Source organism: Oryctolagus cuniculus, chromosome 5 (genome assembly GCF_051225735.1).
Source record: "Oryctolagus cuniculus isolate XC-2025 breed Fujian yellow rabbit chromosome 5, ASM5122573v1, whole genome shotgun sequence".
Taxonomy (NCBI): domain Eukaryota; kingdom Metazoa; phylum Chordata; class Mammalia; order Lagomorpha; family Leporidae; genus Oryctolagus; species Oryctolagus cuniculus.
In genome coordinates, this window is record NC_142871.1 from 687,064 (window position 1) to 707,868 (window position 20,805).

The window sequence follows — 20,805 nt, forward strand, 5'->3', positions numbered from 1 at the left end:
CCAGAAATTTTTTTAAAAAGCAGTCATTTTATTCATTTGAAATGCAGAATTACAGACAGGGAAAGAGGGAGAGAAGGGTCTTTCATCCTCTGGTCCACCCCCCAAATGGCTGCAAGGGCCAGCGTTGAGCCAGGATGAAGCCAGGAGCCAGGAACTTCACTTGGGTCTTGCGTTTGGGTGCAGGGGCCCAAAGACCTGGGCCATCTTCTGCTGCTCTCCCAGGCACACTAGCGGGGAGCTGGATCAGAAGTGGAGCAGCTGGGACTGGCGCTAGAGTCCACATAGGATGCTGGGGCTGCAGGTGATGGCCTAACCCACTGTGCCAGCGTACTTGCACCGAGAATCCAGAAATTAATCCATACATCTACAAGCTAATCTTTGACAAGGGAGCTAAAATTAATCCCTGGAGAAAGGACAGTCTCTTCAACAAACGGTGCTGGGCAAATTGGATCTCCACATGTAGAACTATGAAATAAGACTCCTACCTTACACTTTATACACAAATCAACTGAAAATAGAATAAAGATCTAAATCTACATCCTGGTATCAAATTGCTAGAGGAAAGCATTGGGGAAACTCTGCCAGACATTGGCATAGTCAGACTTCTTGGAAAGGACCCCAGAAGCACAGGCAGTGAAAGCCAAAATAGACAAATGGGATTACATCAAGGTGAGAAGCTTCTGCACTGCAGAGGAAGCACTCAGCATAGTGAAGAGGCAACTGACAGAATTGGGGAAAATATTTGCAAACTGTGCAACTGATAAAGGATTAATATCCAGAATCTATAAAGATCTCAAGAAACTCAACAATAAGACAAACAATCTAGTTAAGAAATGGGGAAAGCACATGAATATGTATTTTTAGATGAAATTCAAATTCCAACAGACACATGACACAATGCTCAGGATCACTAGCCATTAAGAAAATGCAAATCAAAACTACAGTGAGGTTTCATCTCATCCCAGGTAGAACGGCTCACATACAGAGATCAGCAAACAACAAACGCTGGTGACGATGTGGGGGAAAACATACCCTAAAGCATTGTTGGTGGGACTGTAAACTGGTATAGCCATGTGGAAAATGGTGTGGGGATTCCTCAGAATCCTGGGAATGTATCCAAAGGAAATGTGATCAGCATATGAAGAGTTATGTGTACCCCTGTGTTTATTGCACACAATGCGCAATAGCTAGGATGTTGAATTAACCCAGACGTCCATCAACGGATGACCGGATAAAGAGAAAGTGATGTATATGCACTGTGGAATACCACTCAGCAGTAAGAAGAATGAAATCCTGTCTTTTGCAGCAAAATGGATGCAACTGGTAATCATTATACTTAGTGAAACAAGCCAGTCCCTAAAAGGCAAATATTGTATGTTTCCCTGATCTATGGAAATGAATACAGTACAAAAATATAATGTATGTGAGCAAAATTAACATTGTGAGATTTGGTTATTGTTTACAGCCCTCGTCTCTACTGTTGAGGAACAGTTCTCCTTCTTAGTATTTGTTGAATTCTTTAGTGGAGAGTAAAGCTCATGATTATAAAATAAACTGGAAATATGTCCTTGCAAAAATGGAAAGAATAGGAAAGGAAGGAGGAAGCAGGGTAGTGTGGGACGTCTCACTGTGCTCCTAAATCTACAAAATACATGACGTTTGTTTTCTTTATGTAACTAAACAATTAAAAAATTATTAATTAATTGAAAGTTCTGAGAAAACGATTTTGCATGCAACGAAAAAAAATGAGATCAAGCCCAGATCTTCTCCACACAGCTAAATTAGCAAAAAATGGGTAAAAGTGTTAATGCAGAGTCTGTAAACGCCCTAGGTGAGAATGGGGCAAGAGCTCTGACGCCGGTCCTGGAAAAGATGTTTTTGTATAACTCTCACTCACAAAAGCAGAAATAAATGGGACTGCATTTTGCATAAAACTTTTGCACAGCAAAGAAACATTAAACAAAATGAAACATCAGCCTAGGACTGGTAAAAACTTTTCAAACCACATGTCTGATAAGGGATAGTATCCAGAGTGTACGGAGCTCATACATCACCTGAATAAGAAGTGGGCAAAGCCTTGAATGGCCGACAGACGAGCGGGCAAGCAGCATGGCCAGTCCTCGGGGGACTGCAGTGCAGAGCTCTGAGGTTCCATCTCGTGCCGTTAGGATGGCTCTCAGCAGGTCAAAGATAAGTTGTGAGGTCAAAGAACAGGAACCTTGTGCATGTGTGCTGGGAATGCAGATTGGTATGCCCTTAGGAAGAGGATGGAGGTTTGTAATGAAACTAAACGTGGAACCAGCGTACTACCCAGCAGTCCTTTCTCCCAGAAGATGCTGCACGCGGAGGTCCATTGCAGTCACGTTCACGGTAGCCATGGCGTGGAAGAACCTGAGACGGTGTCAGTGGGTGAACAGCACAGAGCGCAGTGGGCGTCCCTCAGACATGTGCAAGCATGGACGAGCCCGGAACGAGTCTGCAGTGAATCACGTCAGAGAAGCCAAACACAAGCGAGAGCGCCTGTGTGATCTCGCCACACATGGGCTCTAACTCTTCATACAGAGGGAGGGGTGGGACAGGGATGGGGAGAGGAGGCCAGGTGCGCCATGTTAGCGTCCTACTTCACAGGATTGGACTGAGGGTGGGATTCGTGCTGAGCAGGCAGGTTTAGCAACTCTAGCCCCCAGCCCCGACACACACAGTGATTGTGAGACTACGGATGTCTTGTCTTCCATACACAGTGTGACTTCAGTGTAGCCCCTTGTTTATTATCTACGTCTATCCCAGATCATTTTGAGTGCCTTAATTATATACAGCCAAATTTAAACTGTATGAATATGGTATTTTCTTTGTGAATTGTTTGTTTTAATTTATTTACTACTTAAAAAAATTCTTAATTCATTCAGTTGAGAGGCTGGGAGACAGACAGGCAGGAGTGTCCATGGGTTCATTTCCCATATGCTGTAATAGCTCTCAGCTGGGGCAAAAACCAGGAACCAGGGACACAAATCACATCTCCCACATGGGTGGCAGGGACCCAAGTGCTTGAGTCCTTACCTGCTGCCTCCCAGGGTCTACGGTAGCAGGACGCTGCACTGGGGACCCAGAACTGGAGTCCAGTATGGGATGCAGGCCTCCTACCTCCTAGGCCAAACGCCTGCCCTTTGTGGACTCGACACACACACGCATGCACAGGCGTCCTCTGCTTCGTCACTGTGGAGTGTTGGGTGCTGTGGTCCTTCTGAGGTTTGACTGTGAGTTGCTTGGTTCACTGGGAAATCATGTGTGGGTTTTTTTTTTTTTTTTTTTTAATACACTACCTAAGTTTGCAGCTAGAGATGGAGGGGTCAGGGCTCCATCCCAGGTATCTTTTTTTTTTAGATTTATTTTTATTTGAAAGGAAAAAGGGGGCATAGCAGCCTGCAGTCTGAACACTGTTGGCCTGGTTCCCTGGATTTTCTTCCGGTTCCAGCACATGTCTGTAGCTTCACTTCAGCTTTCAGAATCTGTTGTTTCCTTTCTCCCTCTGCGAGGTGAAACCTAGCTTGCCTAGTCCTTTCCTCTGGGAAGTCACCTGAACACGTGACTGATGGGGCAGACACAGATGCCAGCCTCTCAGCTCCCATGCTGCTCCCTGCAAGACCCAGCAGGTGCAGCGCCGGCTGCTGTGCCCGGGAAGCCTGGACAGGGCAGGGGAATGTGGCTCCTGTGTGGGGTCCAGTGATGGGACCTTGTTGTTCATACCATTTTAAGTCATTTCCATCCTGCCCATCTGTCCTTCATTCCTTCCTAAGATCTGTTTATGTATTTGAAAGGTAGAGTACTGCGAGGGAGGGAGGAAGAGAGAAACAGAGAAAGAGAGAGAGAGAGAGAGAGAGAGAGAGAGAGAGGTCTTCCATCCCCTGAGAGAGAGAGAGAGAGAGAGAGAGAGGTCTTCCATCCCCTGATTCACTCCTGGCCAGGTCAAGGCCAGGAGACTGGAGCTGCACTTGGGTCTCCCACGTGGGTGGTAAGGTCCTGAGCACTTGGAACATCTGCTTTGCCAGGTGCATTAGCAGGGAGTCGGATTGGAAGTGGAGTGGCTGGGATTCAAACCAGCGCTCATGGGACGCCAGTGTCACAGGCAGTGTCTTAACCTGCTGCAGCACCATGCCAGCCTCCATGTCTTTCCTTCTTGTGGTTTTCTTGTGGTAAATATGTATAGCTAAAGCATGCCACTTTAATCACTCTTTAGTATATGGATCAACGGCATGAAGTACCTTCATACTGTGTAACGTAAAAAGCCTTTGTAAATCCTTGATTTAATTTATACCACAAGTGAACGTATACATTTCTTTTAAACTATTTTGGAAATACTTGTGACTAGTCAGTCTTAATTAATAGAACAGCCCTAGGTTGTTCAGATAATTTGTCAGAATTTCACTCATAGAGCTCCTTGTGGGTGAACTCCAAGTTCCCATTATATTTCCACGCAGCGAGGTGGTGGTGATGTCAGCCTGGTGCTGATGGCTTGCTTTCTGGAGGGTGACTTTGTCACACACCTCTGCGTGAAAGCCTGTTTTGAAAAGAGACACATGGTTCTCTCTCTCTCTCTTAAACTGACTTTCTTTAGCTTTTCTTCTCACATATGTTTCATTTTTGTGACTTCTGGGGAGTGGGATTTTCTTGTGCTTATTAATACGGAACATTTTATTTCATAGGAGCCTTACAACCAAATGCAGTGCTTAGGTTTTATGAGGAAGTCGCCTGTAAGAACAGTTGTACGGGGTGGCAGGGGCCAGCGCTGTGGCACAGCGGGTTAATGCTCTGGCCTGAAGCACCGGCATCCCATATGGGCACCAGTTCGAGACCCGGCTGCTCCACCTCCAGTCCAGCTCTCTGCTGTGGCCTGGGAAAGCAGTGGAAGATGGCCCAAGTGCTTGGGCCCCTGCACCCACATGGGAGACCCGGAGGTAGCTCCTGGCTCCTGGCTTCGGATGGGCGCAGCTCTGGCTGTTGCGGCCAATTGGGGAGTGAACCAGTGGATGGAAGATCTGTCTGTCTGTCTGTCTCTCTCTCTGCCTCCCCTCTCTGTAACTCCGACTTTCAAATAAATAAATAAATCTTAAAAAAAAAAAGAACAGTTGTACAGACAGGACTGTTACGAGGTTGCACCTCCTGTGTGGCAGGAAGATGTGTTGCTTAGAGAACAGTCACACGGGAAATGAGCAAATACAGTTGACTTAGTGTTGCTCTAATTTCACAATTTGCATCCTTGTCCTTAGAAAAGCATAATAGGGGGCCGGCACCGTGGCTCACTAGGCTGATCCTCCGCCTTGCGGCGCCGGCATACCGGGTTCTAGTCCCAGCTGGGGCGCCGGATTCTGTCCTGGTTGCCCCTCTTCCAGGCCAGCTCTCTGCTGTGGCCCAGGAGTGCAGTGGAGGATGGCCCAGGTGCTTGGGCCCTGCACCCCATGGGAGACCAGGAGAAGCACCTGGCTCCTGCCATCGGATCAGCGTGGTGCACCGGCCGTGGGGGCCATTGGAGGTGAACCAATGACAAAAGGAAGACCTTTCTCTCTGTCTCTCTCTCACTGTCCACTCTGCCTGTCAAAAAATAAAAAAAATTAAAAAAAAAGAAAAGCATAATAGGAATAAGACAGGGTAAGCTGGTGATAGATGAAGAGCTATTGTATTTCAATGATTAAAGTATTTTTGAAAAAGTGCAGGGATGTATTTCTGTTTATTCTAGTACTTTAAGAGCTTCCTCATAGTGAAATGTACTAAAGCACCCCATAACTTTATTTTATCCTGAAATTATTTTCCTGTTGGAGATTTTTTTTTTCCTTAGAGAAAATGTTTCCTCCACCTGATAGCATGACCAGGACAGCACAGTTCTGTGGCCTGGGGGCAGTTCTGGTCCCAGTTCTCCCCTCTCTGAGGGGTCTCCTTGGGGCCAGGTCTGTGTGGCTCTCTCCTCCAAGGGCCCCTCCCTTCCTGCAGGCCTGGGCTCTGCCGGGGCCCCGTGAGCTCTGCCTCCCTGACTCCTGGCCACGTCTTGCAGGAGACATGCAAGGTATTAGCTGAGTGCTCAGCAGAGTGGGGTACCTGATTCTGCCGGGAATATGGTTCAGGTTATCCAGTGTGCAACAGTGCCAGAGGCAGAACTGGTTTCGTTGTCTGGCAGTCGGAGGAGAACTCTAGAACTGCCATCATTATGCAGGTGCCCCTTTTCCTAACTGTAATGTGGCACAGCGTATTCATGCTCTAAAGACAGTCCTGTAGAACTGTGCTTGTCTGAAAGCACGTGGGAGGTTCTGAGTACTGGCGTGAGCTCCCGCGGTGCTGGACTTCCGGTCGGTGGCCAGTGCCCGCTCACGCACCGCAGCCTTCAGCGCTGCTCTTGTTACTGCGAATCCTGATGGAGAAGCAGGGCAGAAAGTTGGAGTGAGATCACTGATGTTCCTGTCTGTAGCGAGGCTGTGTTTGCTGCAGGTTTGTAGAGCGAGTGCTCTTGGGGGTTCTTGCTAATGCCCCCACGGGAGGTCTGCTGCCACTCGTCTCTTGTGCCTGGTGGGCCTGTAGCCAGTACTGCCTGGAAGAGCCAGCATCCCAGTGCACAGGGTGTGGCTGTGCTGGACGCTGTGGTGGGCAGCATGAGGGAGCGACGGCGCAGTGTCCTCGTACTCTTAATCCCTGGTTTATCTTCTTTTGCTGGTGTTGATGGATGTGACCTCAGGTAGAAAATCTCATTTTATGGGACAGAGACATTGTTCTGCCTGCTGTCTGTTTCTAAGAGACTACGTTCTTTCCATGTCTGTTAATGTCAAGTATTTGCTTTTCCCTTAAACTTGTTTGCGGGCAGCAGTGCGGAGCGTCATCAAGGACCAACCCCTGGTTTTCCACAGTAAGGTCCGGTCATCGGGTTACACGGCAGCACCGTGGTGAGTGCAGCAGGCTCATTGGCTGTGTCAGTGACGCACAGAGCTGGCCCTGTGCTGTAAGGCAGGGTTTAGCTGGGCACAGACTCTGTCCTGGGGGGCCGTTCCATGGCGAGAGGAGGCAGAGATGTGGACAGCAGTGACGTGGTGGGCGGGCCCCACAGTGTCACTGTCAGGGCAGTGGCAGCCACTATTGAGTGCTTGCTGTATGCTGGCCTCCCTCAGCCCTGGAGTCCTTGCCAGGTGATCAGACGGTTCCTGGTGAGATGGGAAGTTGGTGGGGCCTGGATCTGGGTCTGGGTCTGGGGCTGGGGCTGGGGTGGACAGTGGTCTGGGGTGGACAGTGGTCTGGGCCTGGGTCTGGGGTGGACAGTGGTCTGGGGTGGACAGTGGTCTGGGCCTGGGCCTGGGATGGACAGTGGTGCTTGAAAGTCACGCAGCCCTGGAAGGCCCAGCACGCGGCCCTTTGTTAGCGCAGCCTTGAGTGAGGGGAGGGGCTCCGCACCACGGAGACAGGAAGTGGACTGGCACTTTGGCAGCAAGCCTTGCACTCCCTGGATTTGTCACGACAAATGGAGCTTCCCCGTGTGCGCTGAAGACACACATCCCTTTTCTAACCCCCAGTCCGGACACTTCCCCAGCTCTTCCTGTAGTGGCCCCGGTGCCCTGTTCCGTGGCGCCCCCGTGTGGTGGGCCCTGCATTCAGGATGCCAAGGGCCCTCGGGATCTCTGGCCTCTCCTTGGTTGGCTCTCTGACCTTTGACCTCTCCTCCAGCCAGCTTGCTGCCCTGTCCACCTCTAGCTTCACTCACCTCAGGGCTCTGCTCGGAGGTCTCCAGACCTCCATCCCATGCGTAAAGCCATGGCCACCGTCATGCCTGCCAGCCCCTCCTGCCTCTCTTTCTCTTCGGCCTGACCAATGATAAGCAGGCTTTGGTGTCCTGATTATCTGTTTTACAGACTCCAGAGCCTCCCATGAGACGCTTATAGAGGGAGGGAGAGGGGGAGGTACGCAAGGAAAGAGGATGGGTGGATGGAGAGAGCAGAATGACGGTGGAGAGATGAATCGGTGGAGGGTGGATGGGTGGAGGACTGGAGAGGAGGGAGACGGATGGAGAAGTGGAGTGGTTGAGGGAGATGCCTGGATCTGAGGCTGGTGAGATGGAGGGTGGATGGAGGGTGTGGAGGAGCAGTGCGGGTGGAGAGTGCAGGGGCAGATGGCTGGAGGACGGCGGGCTCTGGAGCTGGGCCTCAGGGGAACTGCACCTCCACGTCCCAAGCCCGTGGAGCCGCGCAGCAGCCGCAGCCCTGTGCCGCTGAGTGTGTGCTCTCAGGGCGCTCTGCTGAGCTGTGTTCTGAGTGGAGGGCTGGGGGCGGGCAGGAGGGTAAGGGGGTCTCGATACTGTGGATGGCCCTGAGCTCCACCTGGGGTCCCCACGTTAGGAAAGACAGGGGTTTTCCAGGGTCTTAAGCAGTGTCACAAGGGACCGGCAGAGGGCGGGGGCTCGGGCTGCAGGGCGGGGAGGCTGCTGGGAGCTTCGGGACTCAGTCTGCAGGAGTTTCTCTGGGAAACCTAGGTGTGCTGAGGAAACTAAAGCTCGGATTCCTATTTGAGTCTTCTTCCCACAGTGTAAATATGTTCGCACCAAAGACCAACAACAGGAAAGATGGGAAAAGAGCTTCAAAGTGCAGGAGCAGTTATAGATGGTACGTGGCCCGTGTGCTTGTGTGAGTCGGCTTGAAATAGCGCACAGGAGGCCCTGTGAACACTTCAGCGGGTGGCTTCCCACACAGTACAAGACCTTAATGGTGTGCGGACGCCAGTGTGTGTGTGTGTGTGTGTGTGTGTGTGTGTGATTATTACTCAGATTTGTCTCATGTTAATAACTTTCACTCATGCTGGAAATGTTTATCTTTGTTGAACATTGATTGTAGAGAATGAGGTAGCCCAGGACCCTCGTCAGTCAGTGTCTCCCAGGGAGTGCTGTAGCTCAGGACCCTCGTCAGTCAGTGTCTCCCAGGGAGTGCTGTAGCTCAGGACCCTCATCAGTCAGTGTCTCCAAGGAAGTGCTGTAGCCCAGGACACTCATCAGTCAGTGTCTCCCAGGGAGTGCTGTAGCCAAGGACACTCGTCAGTCAGTGTCTCCCAGGGAGTGCTGTAGCCCAGGACACTTGTCAGTCAGTGTCTCCCAGGGAGTGCTGTAGCCTAGGACACTCGTCAGTCAGTGTCTCCCAGGGAGTTCTGTAGCCCAAAACACTCGTCAGTCAGTGTCTCCCAGGGAGTGCTGTAGCCCAGGACACTCGTCAGCTGGTGTCTCCCAGGGAGTGCTGTAGCCCAGGACACTCGTCAGTCAGTGTCTCCCAGGGAGTGCTGTAGCCCAGGACACTCGTCAGTCAGTGTCTCCCAGGGAGTGCTGTAGCCCAGGACACTTGTCAGTCAGTGTCTCCCAGGGAGTGCTGTAGCCTAGGACACTCGTCAGTCAGTGTCTCCCAGGGAGTTCTGTAGCCCAAAACACTCGTCAGTCAGTGTCTCCCAGGGAGTGCTGTAGCCCAGGACACTCGTCAGTCGGTGTCTCCCAGGGAGTGCTGTAGCCCAGGACACTCGTCAGTCGGTGTCTCCCAGGGAGTGCTGTAGCCCAGGACACTCGTCAGTCAGTGTCTCCCAGGGAGTTCTGTAGCCCAGGACCTTGTCAGTCGGTGTCTCCCAGGGAGTGCTGTAGCCCAGGACCTTGTCAGTCAGTGTCTCCCAGGGAGTGCTGTAGCCCAGGACACTCGTCAGTCAGTGTCTCCCAGGGAGTGCTGTAGCCCAGGACACTCGTCAGTCAGTGTCTCCCAGGGAGTGCTGTAGCCCAGGACACTCGTCAGTCAGTGTCTCCCAGGGAGTGCTGTAGCCCAGGACACTTGTCAGTCAGTGTCTCCCAGGGAGTGCTGTAGCCTAGGACACTCGTCAGTCAGTGTCTCCCAGGGAGTTCTGTAGCCCAAAACACTCGTCAGTCAGTGTCTCCCAGGGAGTGCTGTAGCCCAGGACACTCGTCAGTCGGTGTCTCCCAGGGAGTGCTGTAGCCCAGGACACTCGTCAGTCGGTGTCTCCCAGGGAGTGCTGTAGCCAAGGACACTCGTCAGTCGGTGTCTCCCAGGGAGTGCTGTAGCCCAGGACACTCGTCAGTCGGTGTCTCCCAGGGAGTGCTGTAGCCCAGGACACTCGTCAGTCGGTGTCTCCCAGGGAGTGCTGTAGCCCAGGACACTCGTCAGTCAGTGTCTCCCAGGGAGTGCTGTAGCCCAGGACACTCGTCAGTCGGTGTCTCCCAGGGAGTGCTGTAGCCCAGGACACTTGTCAGTTGGTGTCTCCCAGGGAGTGCTGTAGCCCAGGACACTTGTCAGCCAGTTTCTCCCAGGGAGTGCTGTAGCCCAGGACACTCGTCAGTCAGTGTCTCCCAGGGAGTTCTGTAGCCCAGGACCTTGTCAGGCGGTGTCTCCCAGGGAGTGCTGTAGCTCAGGACACTCGTCAGTCAGTGTCTCCCAGGGAGTGCTGTAGCTCAGGACCTTGTCAGTGAGTATCTCTTTTTTTAAAGATTTATTTATTTATTTGAAAGTCAGAGTTACAAGAGAGGAAGTAGGAGCAGAGAGAGAGAGAGGTCTTTCATCGGCTGGTTCACTCCCCAGTTGGCCACAACGACTGGTGCTGCACCGTTCTGAAGCCAGGAGCCAGGAGCTTTCTCCCATTGGGTGCAGGCACCCACTACTTTCCTAGGCCACAGCAGAGAGCTGGATCGGAAGCGGAGCAGCCTGTACTAGAACGGGCACCCATATGGGATGCCAGCACTGCAGGTGGTGACTTTACCCGCTATGCCACAGTGCCAAACCCATCCCACTCTTATTTTTCACTGGGCTCTATTTTCAATTCAATCTATACACCTATGAATAATTCTATGTTAAATAAAGAGTTCGACCAATGGTATTAAATAGAAAAAGAAAGTAATAAAAAAAAGATAATAAACTGTTGCTCGACGGCCAAGACAAGTTGTTCAAGTCATTGTTTCTCATAGTGTCAACTTCACTTCTACAGGTTTCTTTTTAGGTGCTCTGTTCGTTGTCACAGATCAGGGAGACATATGGTATTTGTCCCTTTGGGACTGGCTTATTTCATTAAGTAGGGTGTTTTCCACATTCATCCGTTTTGTTGCAAATGACCGGATTTCTTTTTTTTTTTTTTAACTGCTGTGTAGTATGTCTTTCAAAATAAGTAAAAATAAAATTAAGAAAAAAAAAGTCTTGGTTGCTCCACTTCTGATCCAACTTTCTCCTAATGTTCCTGGGAAAGCAGCAGAGGCTGGCTCAAGTCCTGGGCCCTGCACCCGCGTGGGAGACCCGGAAGAGGCTCCTGGCTCCTGGCTTCAGATCAGCTCAGCTCCAGCCATTGCGGCCATTAGTGGAGAGAACAAGTGGATGGAAGACCTCTCTCTCTCTCTCTCTCTGTCTCTACCTCTCTCTGTAACTCTGTCTTTCAAAATAAGCAAAAATAAAACCTAAAATACATCCCATGGAATACTATTTTAAGGGGTGATTTCTTGATTTTGAATATAAGAGCACCACAAATTTGATGGAATGAAATACGTGTGTCAGTGGGGGTGTGATCCACTTTATTTCTACTTTATCTTTTATTTGTACTTTCACTTTGAATTACCTCTTTATTTTTATTTCCTCTTGTCTTCCTTACAGCAAGGACTACCCTTGGGAAAATTCTGTACCGACCAAACCTGGCCAGCAGGTAACTGTGGCCCACAAGCCGGCTGCTGTATGCTGCATTCAGTATTCAGGTATGCAGGGTCTAGGGCGTTCAGTTCCCAGGTAGGCAGCGTCTGGGTCATGTAATACTCAGTGTCTAGGGTGTTCAGTACTCAGGTAGGCAGCATCTGGGTCATGTAATACTCAGTGTCTAGGGTGTTCAGTACTCAGGTAGGCAGCGTCTGGGTCATGTAATACTCAGAGTAGGGTATTCAGTACTCAGGTAGGCAGCGTCTGGGTCATGTAATACTCAGAGTCTAGGGTGTTCAGTACTCAGGCAGGCAGCGTCTGGGTCATGTAATACTCAGAGTAGGGTGTTCAGTACTCAGGCAGGCAGCGTCTGGGTCATGTAATACTCAGAGTAGGGTGTTCAGTACTCAGGCAGGCAGCGTCTGGGTCATGTAATACTCAGAGTCTAGGGTGTTCAGTACTCAGGTAGGTAGCGTCTGGATCATGTAATACTCAGAGTCTAGGGTGTTCAGTACTGAGGTAAGCAGCATCTGGGTCATGTAATACTCAGTGTCTAGGGTGTTCAGTACTCAGGTAGGCAGCGTCTGAGTCATGTAATACTCAGAGTCTAGGGTGTTCAGTACTCAGGTAGGCAGCATCTGCTTCATGTAATACTCAGAGTCTAGGGTGTTCAGTACTCAGGTAGGTAGAGTCTGAGGGCTCTAGGGCTATTTGTAGTGAGTATGTAGAGTCTTTGATTTTCATTATTCAGGGATGCAAAGTCTGTTATTTGTTACTCAGGTGGGTAGAGTCTGGAGTACTCAGGTAGGCAGAGTGTGGGGTGTTCAGTACTTAGGTATGTGGAGTGTGGGGTGTTTGGTACTCAGGTAGGCAGAGTCTGAGGTGTTTAGTGTGCAGGTGGGCAGATTCTGGGTTTTTCTACTTGGGCAGGTGGAGTGTGGGTATTCAGTACTCGGGTAGGGGGAGTCTGGGGTATTCAGTACTCGGGTAGGGGGAGTCTGGGGTATTCAGTACTCAGGTAGGAGGAGTCTGCGGCTCCTCTGTGTGAGCATGCAGTAACAAGTAAGCAGCAGCTGGTTTGCACGGCCTTGGCCCTACTGACACCTCCAGGCCCAGTACCACGCAGCCCCTGCATGCAGGTTGCTACTGTGAAGGGTCGCCAGCCAGGTGACCTGGTGGTTCAGATTTCTCACTGCCTGAGAACGTGAACATGGATTAGCTGAGATTGTGCACTTACCTGCTGCCAGCGTGACCCCGTGGGTTAGGGTCTCACACAGAACATTTATCTGTTTTACACAGGAGATGGGCGTCGGTTGGCCTGTGGCTTAGCCAACCACCTGTCCCTGGTCTTTGATGCCAGCCTTACTGGAACACCCACTGTTTTTCCAGGTAAAATGTGTCTTAATCTAGTTGGCATGAATTTAAGGGTGGATCTTGTTTTGGCCGTGGTGGTCAATTGCTAAGTGTGTTTTTTTGAGTGTTCAAACAACAACAGGACAGAACAAGACTTGAGTAGGTTCTGGGGGTGGTGCTGTGAGGGTGACACTTCACAAAGCGACTTGCTCTGAGCACGTCTCCAGGCCGAGTGAGCGCAGCTGTGAGGCCAACATCGCGGAGCTGTGATAGCTGGTGCCCTGTGCACAAAGCACCGAACGCTGTGGAATCTAGGGCAGAGAGTGAAGTCAGATCTTCTATATTTGAAACATATTTAATTAACTAATGAAAAGCCATATAACTGAAACCTGGTTTGATGTTCAGTAGCGGTTGTGCACAGCCGTGTTCACAGATGAAGCGAGGGGAGCAGGTTTTTAGGAAGCAGATTTGAGATGAGAGCAGCAGAGCTGAGATGAGAAGAGTCAACCTCCTGACTCAGACGCGCACAGCTTCCTTCTTCTGAGCCAAATCCTTGCAACGCTCACCTCACGTTTGCTCTCGGTAGACGTTTCAGGGTGCACCAGTCTCGCCGTTCCACCTGTTCTCGCGGGGTTTCCACGGTGGGCTCTGTCTCCAGTCGTGTGATTGTTAGGAGACGAGGAGTGGGCAGGCGCGGGCCAGGCCAGGGCCCCGGGTGGGGCCCTACCTGGAAGCAGGAAGGTGCTGCCGCCTCTGTGTGTCTGGGCCCGGGTCGGGTCTGGTGCTTTCTGCCTGTGCCTCTGGTGTCACCAGGTGCCCCGGCGACTCCAGGGAGGCCCTTGTGAGTGTGGACGGAGCCCGACTGACTGCCTGCTGCGAGGAGAGCCGCTGACCCTGGGCGTTCCTCTAGGTTTTCATTGTTGGAAAAAGGCTTCCCATGAGTTAGGAGAGCGCAGTGGACGCTGAAACTTGTCTTGGAACAAGGCGCAGCATTCCTGCTGGGGGGTGCCTCCCCATCCTGTCACACGGGCCCAGTCTCTGCGTCTGGCTGTCGGATAGTCATGCATTTTAACTGAAAATACAGTTCATGCCTCAGCACCCACCCAGGAAGTTTATTTCTGTCCTAATCCAAGACAGGCCAGGTGATGAACTGGAATTCTGTCCTGGGAGAACGTGGGGCCTCTGAGGTCATGGCCAGGTAGTGCCGCTCAGCTTGAAAACCAGTGAGAGTGGCCGGCGCTGTGGTGTAGAAAGTTAAGCCTCTGCCCGCACATGGATGCCGGTTCAAGTCCTGGCTGCTCCAGTTCTGATCCAGCTCCCTGCTAATGGCCTGAGGGAGGCAGTGCTCAGGTCCCTGTCATTCATGTGGGAGACCTGGAAGAAGCTCCTGGCTCCTGGCCTCAGCTCAGCCCAGCCTCGGCCGTTGTGGCCATTTGGGGAGTGAATCAGTGGATGGAGTATCTCGCCCTCTCCGTCTCTCTCTCCTTCTCCCTGTATCTCTGCCTTTCAAGTAAATAAATATTTTTTTTTAAAGAAAATCACTGATATTGACCGTAACTAATTCAGTACAGGAGTTTAGCGTTGGTGCTTCAGAGTTCAGATTATCTTCCGTCAAAAGCTGCCGTGGAGTTCCAGGGTGGCTGGGGTGGGGGGAGCTCCAGCCCTCGTGCAGGTGCAGCTGGCACCGTCCTGCTGGAGGGGCCAGGGTCAGCTGAGGGTCCCCCAAGACCGACTCAGTGAAGAGCCCGCTGCAGATGGGAGACTGCTCTGAGCTCTGCCAGGCCGTTTTCTGCCCTCTGAGATCTCCCTTGGTGGAGAAGCCTCGTGTGCGCTCCGTCTGCGGTGGGCGGTTCATGTCTCCTGTGCTGAACTGTTTCCTGACACGTGGACCCTGGGTCTGGCAGGAGGACGCTGGCTCAGCTCCTTACCACTGGGGGCCGTCATCAAGTGACATCAGGGTGGGAGCCGCTGTCTGGTTCTGGGGAGATGTGTTGACCCCTGTGACGAGCCTGAGGAGAGGGGAAGGGGCCTGGCTGGGGAGGCAGAAGCCTGAGGGCTCCAGAGGGCCTCTGCCATGTGGGATCCCTGCCATGCGCCCGAGGCCACAGCACTCTGGAGCCCGTGCCTGGGCCTGAGCCTGGAAGAGGAAGCGGGCTCTTTGCCAGTCCCGTGAGCAGCGACAGGCAGGCCCATGGTGTCCTGTGGCTCTGCTGGAGGCATCCCTCTGCCACTCCAGTGATGGGCGGGGCTTGTGCTTGCACGCAGCTTTTGTGAGCTGGTGGACAGAGGCCCAGAAGACATGCGGCAGTCTTGGGCAGTGCGTGGTGTCGTGGGAGAAGGACATGGGAGGTGGAATCGCACCCTCCTCCTGCCCTCGGTGAGCCAGCGGTGTTGGTGTCCCAGGGTGGGCCTCCTGGGGCTGCCGGGGTAGGTCCTTTAGAGAGAGTTTTCACTGTGGCATGGAGTCCAGACTTAAGCACTACTCATAAGAGTGTCGCAGGTGCCATTTGCTACCGATGCCTACAAGCCCTGGCCCCAGAACACTGTCCTCCTGCCACCAAGGGGCAGGGGTGAAGGCTGGAGCCTGGCTGGCTTGGCCTCAGCACGGTTGCTGAAACTGCACACTGTCCACAAGGGGGCAGCAGAGCTGTTCCAGACGGCTGTTGCTCGGTGCGTTTTTGGCTCTGAGATTCCCTGGGTTCAGGTTACAGAGTGAGTTGCAGACTGACTCGTGTGCCTTTCCATTTTCCTTGTTGGTTTTCTGACCCATGTGATTCACTTTCTGATCTTTAAATTACTGCGTGTGGTGCGTACACCAAGACCGACATGCCAGTGGCCGCCCTCCCTGGGGAGGTCCCTGGGTGACCAGCGTCTTCCCAGAGCAGTGGTGACTTGGCCGCTTGTCCTTGCTGCAGGAGGCGGAATGTGATTGCTCAGCAAGTCTTGATTGCTGGTTGTTGGGGCGTCCGTCTTCCCCACCAGCCTGTCTCTCGTGGCCTCTGTGCAGAGCCCAGCGGCCCCTTGTCCGCCTCACTCGTCTCTCCTGTGTCTCTTGCGCAGGGCGCAGTTTTGAGAACATCCTGGGGACACAGGGGGTGGCAGCCGAGGGACACAGAGGGTGGCAGGCAGGGGACACAGAGGGTGGCAGCTGGGGGACACAGAGGGTGGCAGCCGGGGGACACAGAGGGTGGCAGCCGGGGGACACAGGGCTGGCAGCCTGGGGACACAGGGCTGGCAGGCAGGGGACACAGAGGGTGGCAGCCTGGGGACATAGGGGGTGGCAGCCTGGGGACACAGGGGGTGGCAGCCTGGGGACACAGAGGGTGGCAGCCGGGGGACACAGGGTGGCAGCCTGGGGACACAGAGGGTGGCAGCCAGGGGACACAGGGCTGGCAGCCTGGGGACACAGGGGGTGGCAGCCGGGGGACACAGGGCTGGCAGCCGGGGGCACTGTCATATTTGAGTGGCTCCCTGGGCTTGAGGCATGTCTGAGGCTCCAGGGCCAGGCGGGCTCAGAAAGCAGGTGTGTGGTCGGAGGCCCAGGAGGCAGCATGTCCCCAGCCCGCAGCAGCAGGATGGCAGGCAGGAGTCCGGACCCGGTCAGGCTGGCATGGGAGTGAGAGGCTGGGCGGCAAGCTCTGTAGGCAGGGGAAATAAGCCCAGCTGTCGGCCGCACAGCAGCGTCTCCCAGTTCAGGGTGTTTACTGCTAAGGAGCTCGCCAGCACCCCGTGTCGGCAGTCAGAACAGCTGTTTCGGGGGTTGGTGATATGGCGTGCCAGATTAAGCCATCATCGGAGACACCAGCGTCCCATATGGGCACCGGCTTGGGTTCCAGCTGCTCCGCTTCCGATCCAGCTCCCTGCTAATGACCTGGGAAGGTGACCCAAGTGCTTGGGGCCCTGTCACCCACGTGGGACCCAGATGAAGGTCCTGGTTCCTGGTTTTGGACTGGCCGTGCTCTGGCTGTTGTGACCATCTGAGGAGTGAAACCAGTAGTTGGAAGATCTCTCTGCCTCCCCCCTGTCTCTGTAACTCTGACTTTCAAATAAATAATTCTTTAAAAAAGGATAATTAGCCATTTTAAATGCAGATAAAAATGTCAAAATCTCAAGGAAATGATTATATCCTACGTGTGTTCAGTGAAGCCTTTTGACTTTTTCCTTTGATGTCAAAAGAATCATAGTTACTTTTTTATTATTACTTATTTATTTGAAAGAGTTACACAGAGAGGCAGAAGCAGAGAGAGAGAGAGAGAGAGAGGTCTTCCATCCTCTGGTTCATTCCCCAGTTGGCCTCAATGGCCGGAGCTGTGCCAGTCCGAAGCCAGGAGCCAGGAGCCTCCCCTGGGTTTCCCACGTGGATGCAGGGCCCAAGGACTTAGGCGTCTTCCACTGCTTTCCCAGGCCACAGCAGAGAGCTGGATGGGAAGTGGAGCAGCCGGGGCGTGATCCACCACCCATATGGGATGCTAGTGCTGCAGGCAGCGGCTTTACCTGCTACGCCACAGTGCTGGCCCCAAAAGAATCGTGGTTTTAAAATACTACTCAATCCACAGACTTCTGTACTGTGTTTTATAATTCTACAGTTTATAATTTTTGTGAAACAGACACTCACAGATGCACATGTAATTTTGAATTTCCTACTTTAAGAAATACGACGACTAGGGGAGTCTCTTAGCAATGGAGTCTGGCCCTGAACTTGGTTCTGTGTGGCGTCACTGTGGCTGGGGATCCCCCGCGTGCCTCGTTTGTTCCTCGGGACCTGCAGTTGCAGGTGTGCCATGCCGTGCGGGGGACACAGGTAACCCTGTTTGCTCTTCCTTGTCCCTGTGCCCTCAGGTCACGATGCAGCCGTGAGCACCGTGTGCTGGAGCCATGACCAGAGGTGGCTGCTGTCTGTAGCCCAGGATGGGGCCCTGCGGGTGTGGTCCCTCCGCAGGGCGGAGCTCCTGTTGCTGCTGGTAATGAGGCCCCTCCCCACCCACGGCTGTCCTGCAGCGTCCTCTCAAGGGCATGTTTTTGCCTTAATCGGAGACTTGGAAATGGACACTGATCAGGAGCTTGCTTCAGTGCAGTGAAGGTTATTGATCAGATATTTTCTTACATGTGTGCTCATGTTATTCACCACATAATGTGCACACATGTACACATGCACACTTGCTACATGTACATGCATGTGTGGACACATACAGTTACATGTCCTAATGTGTGTTATGGTCAGCAAGCAGCAAAAGAATTAATGCTGTAGTACTTGGTTAATTTTAAATGTTAATCTAGTGTGATTTTATAGCAGAGGTAATGGTCATGGCCTAAGGGATACTGCATGAATATTTTGGGAGAAAAATGACTAGTTTTGATGATCTGATGGGTGGTCATTCGGAAGTAGGATGGAGAAGGAGAGACAGGAAGACGGCAGTAGTCTGACACCAAGACAGGAGGAGGTGTTCCTAAGAAGTGGCTTTGATTTGTGAAATTATGGGATGGTTAATTGTGAAAGACACAACGTAGGGAGTGGTAGAATTTCCGATGTGCTCAGCGTTTGTTCTCTACGGGCCTGGCTGGAGGAAGAGCCCTAGACAGAGGGCGTGAAGCCGGGGGCTCCGTGAGGGTGGAGGCTCTCACAGCCGCTCCAGGGTGTGCAGGGGGCGGTGGGTTTTGGAGTTGCTGATACTGTTCGCTTGTGCGCACAGTGTCCGTTTTCAAAGTCGGAACCTTAGAACTAAGTTTTCAAACAGGTTTTAAATTCCAGCCGTAATAAAATCCTTGCTGCTTAACATGTTCATTGCTTAGTTTCAGTTTTCTTTGAGAGGTTTTAAATGGCTAGGATTGACAGTAGACTTACAGTAAAACTTCTGTCCTACTGCACCTTCAGAAGCCATCAGAAGGCAGAAGGGAGAGAGCAGATCTGCCCTAACAAAGCGCACGTGTGCCCAGAGTGATGGGTGCTCGGGGCTCGGATGGCAGGGCCTGTGCGTTACCCTCACTGCCGCGGTCACTGGTTTGCTTTGCAGGGAAAAGACGTGTTTCCCAGGCCTGTTCACTCTGCACAGTTCTACTTCGTGGACGCCTTCTTGTTGCTGTCTTCTGGCCCCGACGTGCGGCTACTGCAGTATCGCCTGGACGCCTGCAGGGATGAGCTGAAACGGTAGGAGGCCCCTCCCTCCGACCAGCGGCGCATCCGGCATCCTGGCGGGGACCTCACAGGGACCAGACTCCCGCCAGAGCCGGCTGGCCTGGCCTTCCTGGGTTCTGATTCTCTTAAGACTCTGGGCCTGGTGGCCTTTGTGTGACGTAGAGGCTTGGGGAGTGGGACCTGAGGGAGCTCAGCTCTGTGACGCACTGAGGTGGTGACGTGCGGGAGGCTGCTACTTAGAGCAGGAATTAAAATTGTGAAGTTGTCCAGATACACACATGTGTGGAATAATGCACACAGGCTTGTTACCCGAGAAGCAAAGGGGCCTTGTCTTCGTGCAAGAAAGAATTCAGGTGTGACACAGAGAGCAGGGGAAAGCAACATAGCAAGGGTAGGGACATTGATAAGAACGGATGGGCACCTCTCCAGACAGGACCTGAGCAGTGCACATTTAGGCTGGGATTTTTAGGGGGGGTCTTGCCTTCCCTCCCCCTCTCGTTCTTCTCCTCCTGGAACAGAGGACTTGTTGGATGTGAATACGAAAAAATCCTTGCTGAGTTTTCCCCCTGAAGTTACCAGACGGGTAAGGCTGGCATCGCCCTGCCTTAGAGGAAGGATGGTTATGAGGTAGAAGGGGCAGGAAGGTCATGACCCCTGGAAGGTCATCAGGATCTGGGCAGGACCTTGAAGTGCAATACTGGGCTGCACCTGGAAGGTTATCAGGGTGACTTTGAGGTGCAGATGCTGTACTGCTGTAGACGTCCATTGCTTAGGCCCTTGTCACACACACAGAAGCTCATTTATGACTTCCTACCTAACAGGCTTAGCTTGGACAAATGACAGCATTTTACTGTCTTTGTTTTCAAAATTTTTAGATAAATTTTTTTTAGAATTTTAGGGAGAATTTTTAAAAACATTTTTATTAATTTATTTGAAAGACAAATACAAAAAGAGAGTTTGTCCCCTCTGGCTTAATGTGTGTTCAGGTCTATAGCCTATTTTTAATCTAATTGTTAAATTTTTTTGCTATTGGGTTGTATGACTTCCTTATATATTTTGGAGGTAAACCCTTATTAGAATATGGTTTACAAATATTCTCCACTTCTGCAGGCTAGCTCTTCATTCTGCTGGTTGTTTCCTTTGCTGTTTAGAATTTTTTTTTTTTGACAGGCAGAGTTAGACAGTGAGACAGAGAGACAGAGAGAAAGGTCTTCCTTCCGTTGTTGGTTCACCCTCCAAATGGCCACTATGGCCAGCACTGCACTGATCTGAAGCCAGGAGCCAGGTGCTTCCTCCTGGTCTCCCATGTGGATGCAGGGCCCAAGCACTTGGGCCATCCTCCACTGCCTTCTCGGGCCACAGCAGAGAGCTGGACTGGAAGAGGAGCAACCGGGACAGAATCTGACACCCCAACCAGGACTAGAACCTGGGGTGCCGGCACCGCAGGCGGAGGATTAGCCAAGTGAGCTGCGGCGCCGGCTGAAGCTTTTTGTGTGATGTAGAATTGTTGGTACTAGAAAGTAAACTTTGTACAGTGGTAGGATGCAAATCTAGCATGCAGAAATCAGTTACATCTCTATATAGTAACAGACTATCTTAGAAGGAAATCTGAAAACAATCTTATTTACAATAAAATACCTACGA

The 20,805-nt window shown here is 52.0% G+C and overlaps 1 protein-coding gene across 2 annotated transcripts in view; it reads left to right on the forward strand.

Moving 5' to 3' along the window:
• Positions 1-20,805, forward strand: part of WDR27 (WD repeat domain 27) — a 141,861-nt gene that overhangs the window by 49,352 nt on the left and 71,704 nt on the right. Inside the window, exons 14-19 of one of the 2 annotated variants that reach the window (XM_089332419.1) lie at positions 6,845-6,923; positions 8,550-8,627; positions 11,640-11,737; positions 12,975-13,064; positions 17,868-17,989; positions 19,040-19,173. In XM_089332419.1, the coding sequence (XP_089188545.1) occupies positions 6,845-6,923; positions 8,550-8,627; positions 11,640-11,737; positions 12,975-13,064; positions 17,868-17,989; positions 19,040-19,173 (601 nt within the window). Of the gene's footprint in view, positions 1-6,844; positions 6,924-8,549; positions 8,628-11,639; positions 11,738-12,974; positions 13,065-17,867; positions 17,990-19,039; positions 19,174-20,805 lie in introns of those variants that run through there. The other variant, XM_089332420.1, reaches the window with a different exon arrangement.